Here is a 5,166-nt window from a genome sequence, read left to right on the forward strand (position 1 = left end):
TCGATTTGGTCGCCATCTCCACGGCCTCTGGCCGGACGCGACCGACGCCGGTGCCGTGACCGGCGCCAATTGTTGATTTTGTCGTTGAAATTTGGTCAGAGGTTCGCGGGAAATATATTTGACCTGCTATCACAGGTCATAAATAAGTCCAAGGGTTTATTTGCCCTAAAATAGCAAGTTTGAGGGCCTAATTGTAGCTTTTTATAGTTGAAGTGCCTAACTGTACAATGAGGTATAGTTTGAGGGTTCGTTTGACCCTTATCCCTAAAATTTAAGGTTACTTCTTTACTAATTATGATAACTTTGTATGACACTAGCTCACATTTAAACAATTAAGTACTTTAATCATTTATATGAGTAAAACAATTGTCAATGAACAATTAAAGCCGGTTCATAAAAGCTTATGAAATACCGGCAATTTATATCGTGGACCCGTTAATCATTATGCGGATTGAGTAAAAAGAGGTAATTTGCTTTCGATCAAATTCGATTTTAAGTAATATCGATCTCAATAGTTAATTTGGAATCACATGACATGATTGCATTAAACTTGACATTTTAGAGCATTAAATTTATTTTGTATCCAACGAATTGAAATAAAAAAGCAAGAGTACACTAGAAATTAAAGTAGCTAGTTTTATTTTATTTCATAATCGAATCCCCTAAGATTAGAGGAATTACATAGTGATTTATTGATTAAAAGCTGCATATGCAATTTTTTGGTATTTGCATTGCTATAAAGTTGCTTAAATTAAACCTTTAAGCCTTCCTAAAGTTGATTTCCAGAGGGGTATTACTGAGAACCAAACGCCTCTGTCCTCTTTTCTTGGAAATGCCAACATCTTGGCACACATATGAGCAGTCATCACACACACTTGGACAAAACATAAACTTATAGGCATTTGTTGTTTTAACAATCTTGAACCAGTTGCTTAGAGTTTGTTGACCAGGATTGCCTTTTCTGCCGCCATCTGTTATGTAATGCGTAATATCATATGATGAGGGATCCCCACTAATTGTCCATACCTTAGACTCTGGGCATCCTGTGTATGCATCTGGAAATTCAATATTGAGGTCAATCCATTCACGAATCACACCTTTTTGAGAATTAACCGGGTAAAACTGTATAGTGTTACCCCACCAGTAAACATCATCCTGGACCACACTTTGCGGGCAACTTTGACGTCCGGTGGAAGCTAGGTCAAGCCCACCACCCTGGTCCTGGAGTAGTGGTACAACATAGTACTTGACACCAGCTCGGAGGATCTTCCCACGGATATCAAGCACCGCGTTTGTGTCCTGTGCCTCTATTACTTCACAAAGCAAGATGGAGAAGAGGAAGAGAGAAAGGAGGAAGAATTGTGTCTTCATTGTGGCAATATGATATGATGGAAATGTGTATGCTATTATATTGGTGTGAGGATACGAGGGAGGGAGGGAAGAGGCATATATATATATATGCATCATATATAATATTTAATTTATTGGTGAGTGAGGGGACTGCACATTGGTAGGATTGTTCCTGAGAGTTTGAAATTATTTTATATTGCATGTTACGGATCAGTAGCTTAGGTACGGTGTTTGACGCCAACTAACTGATCTCATTGTTTTCATCAACGGGTTTTGACATTCAGCATTATATTGTTAGTATCCATAACCATATTATATATTTAATTAGATGACAGACATTGGTATGATTAATATTATAAATTACGTACAGATGAAATTAAAGCATTTGTGACTTTGAAATGGTTACGCTATGTACGTGAAATAATATAATACTTGGTGTTTGGCACCAAGTCATTGATTCCATTACAAAGTTTTGATTGTATAATTTAGATTACTACGTACTAGTCGATTAAGGACACCTAGTATTATATACTTCATATTTGTTATGGATTAGTAAGTGTATAAACATTATTTTACTTTATTTAATTTAGAACAAAATGTCAAATAAACTTGCACTCTTAGTTCAACTTCTATGATGTATTGCATGTGTTAATGGATGGTCAACTTTTACATATTTCAATTTCACTACAAGTAATAAGTGTATTTTTGTTGAATATTAGTGGAATCTCATTCGACGATAAGGAGAAGATTGGGATAGGCGGCATTGTCCAAATCTATACTATATATAAAAGCAATATCCTCCAACCATGTTTTCCCGCCCAAATGTAGAGGTATTTTAGTAATATAGTAATTATTAATTATTAATATTTATTAATATAGAATAATAATATTAATGGTAATCATGATCGTAATGGTAATTATAATAAATTGTTATTGATCATAATCGTAATGGTAATTATTAATTATTAATATAGAATAATAATATTAATGGTAATTGTTACTGTTATTAGCAATTGGTAATTAGTAATATTAATGATAATTGTTATTGTTATTAGCAATTGATCATAATCGTTATGATAGAATTATAATTGGTAATTGATAATTGGTAATAAACAAATTTAATTGTAAACAAATAGGTATTGGAATACAATATATATGAAATTCAAATATGTATGGAATATAATATAATGGAGGTTTTCCATTCATATATAATAGCTCTGCATCTCTCTCTTTATGGCTATAAATACAAGAGAAACCCAGTCAATCACCACCACCAATTTTCATCTCTGTTGTTTTTCGTTTGTGAAAGCATCAATATATATATGGGAAGAACAATCCTTCTCCATAGAAGTGTGACATATTTACTTTTTTTTTACTGTTCTTAACTTATCTTTTTTTTTCTTTTTTGTTACATTCATTGCAGGTTCTTATATTTTGCAATCACAAGCGCTGGGGTTAATTGTTGGTAGCTTCAATTGCTGAAAGGTAAGCTAATTTGTCAAATAACTACAACTTTTATTCTCACTATTAACTATTCTTTTTTTAATTGATTTTTTTTGAGTCATTTCCATTTTTGGTCCTACTGTTATTGGGGCATTGCCAATTTTAGTCCACTTCATTAATTTTTGCCACATTGCGGCCAGTCTTATTTAGTCCTTGCCACTTTTAGTCCACCGTTAAAATTTTCGTCAAATTGCCATCCAAAATAAGGATATTTTTGGTCTTTTAATGCTTTGGTCATCTCCTTGACCCTTTGCAGTGGTTTTCCTTACACATTTTCATCCATTGAAGAAGTCCGGCGAAAGCCATGTCAGCCACATTACAAAGCCATGGCTTTTGCCGGACCTCTTTATTGGATGAAAATCTGTAAGGCAAACCACTAAATTGGGTAAAGGAGATGATCAAAGCAGGAAAAGTTCAAAATACCCCTGTTTTGGATGATTATTTGACGAAAATTTTAACGGTGGACTAAAAGTGGCAAGGACTAAATAAGACCGGCCGCAATGTGGCAAAAATTAATGAAGTGGACTAAAATTGGCAACACCCCAATAACAGTAGGACCAAAAATGGAAAATAACTCATTTTTTTTTAACTATTCTTTTATATTTGAAATCTTATATTTCCAGCTCTCTAACCTCTCTTGATCTTTTAATTACAAATGCAGATATTTTGAGCCTAATAAGCAATGTGATGCAAAGGATAGTGGATTTGTTTAGAGATGTGAAAGTTGAGAAGCAATTAATAAAATTTCCTGTTGAAATCCTAAACATTTATATGTTTTTGGGCATTAAAGATTTCAAATTTTAAATTTTTGTGATTTATTTAAATCTTAACATTTCATGGTTTTACATTACTTTGAATATGCAGTTGTTTTATTCGTTTATTCATACCATGTTCAGAGGTGAAATTATAGTTCAAAAAAGAATATTAAAAAAATAATTAACTAAAAATTAAATGGCACAAAATTTAGGCTATTTGAATAAGTAAATTAATATTAATATTTGATTGGAAATTGAACGAAAAAAGAAATGAATTTATTTCGACAATTAAATTATTATAATTATATTAATCATATTAATATTTATGAAGGAAAAAGAAAATGAATATATTAATATTTCATTGGAAATATAATTGGAAATTATATTTTTATAATTATATTATTTATTAATTATATGGAAATGAATATTAAAATCTTTTTATGAATGAAAAATGAAATAAATATTACACACGAGAATCTGTTATTAATATTATGTTAGAGTAAATGCCCAAAATGGTCCCCCGACTATGGCCTTTTCTTAATTTAGTGCCTCGACTTTTAATTGCACCAAATGTGGTCCCTAGACTATTCAATTTTAAGCCAAGCTGGTCAGCCGTTAGTTGTGGCGTGAATTGGGTGTTAAAAAGAGGGGCAAAATGGGTAAATCAAGTGTTGTTCCCCAATTTAAACGACCTGCGTCCCCAACTCAGCTTATTGCTCAATTTTCTCTTCAAATTAGGTTATTTCTCTCTCAAGTTGCATTCAAAATGTCGAAAAATAATTTAGAAGGCCAAAAGAGCTCATCTTCAACTTCATCTACAAACATCCCAAGGCAAAGATTTCACTATGGAGATGTTCCTATTCGTTTTTGTCACTGTGGGTCAGAATGGAGTATCCAAACATCATGGACCAATGAAAATCCCGGTCGGAGATTCTGGGTTTGTGGAGGAAGTAATGTTAGTCAAAACTATTATCTATTTATTTATTTATTTTTATTATTAATTTTACGGTATAATGTTGAGAAATTATCTTTACAGGGTAGGGTTGGTTGTGGATTTCAAGAATGGTTTGACCCTCCAATGTGTTATAGATCAAAGAAGATAATTCCCGGACTATTAAGAAGAATTAACCGAAATGAGGAAGAAATTGAGCGGTTACGGGCAATTGTCAACAGTGGTGATGTTACTCTCCCAAGAACTTGCAACTGTGGCAGTAGAAGATGGTTTTGGTTTAGGTTTAGGTTCATATGTTTCACTGTAATTATAGTAATAATCTTTGTGTTTTCCCTGTCTAGTACTGTGGAATTGGCTAGTAAATTCCCTAGATTGATGCCATAAATTATGTATTTTCAGTATGTAATGAATAAAAGAAACCTTAATGTTTAATGTTGTTAATGTTGGTTGGTCAGAATGTTTACCCATAAAGAAACCTTAATGGTTAGTTACCAAGTTCACAAAACACAATCCAAAATAGAACAAAACTATTCATATCAACTTCTAGCATGCTCATTCTTATATATAAATGGGCAGATTACATGACTATTCCAAAACATATTACAT

The 5,166-nt window shown here is 32.4% G+C and overlaps 1 protein-coding gene across 1 annotated transcript; it reads right to left on the reverse strand.

The window, feature by feature from the left end:
- Window positions 1-759: 759 nt before the first annotated feature.
- Window positions 760-1,371, reverse strand: LOC115996060 (kunitz trypsin inhibitor 5-like). The gene has a single exon (XM_031235206.1). The coding sequence runs from the start codon at window positions 1,369-1,371 to the stop codon at window positions 760-762; it is 612 nt and encodes a 203-aa protein (XP_031091066.1).
- Window positions 1,372-5,166: the final 3,795 nt, after the last annotated feature.

Source organism: Ipomoea triloba, chromosome 11 (assembly GCF_003576645.1).
Source record: "Ipomoea triloba cultivar NCNSP0323 chromosome 11, ASM357664v1".
NCBI classification, from domain to species: Eukaryota; Viridiplantae; Streptophyta; class Magnoliopsida; order Solanales; family Convolvulaceae; genus Ipomoea; species Ipomoea triloba.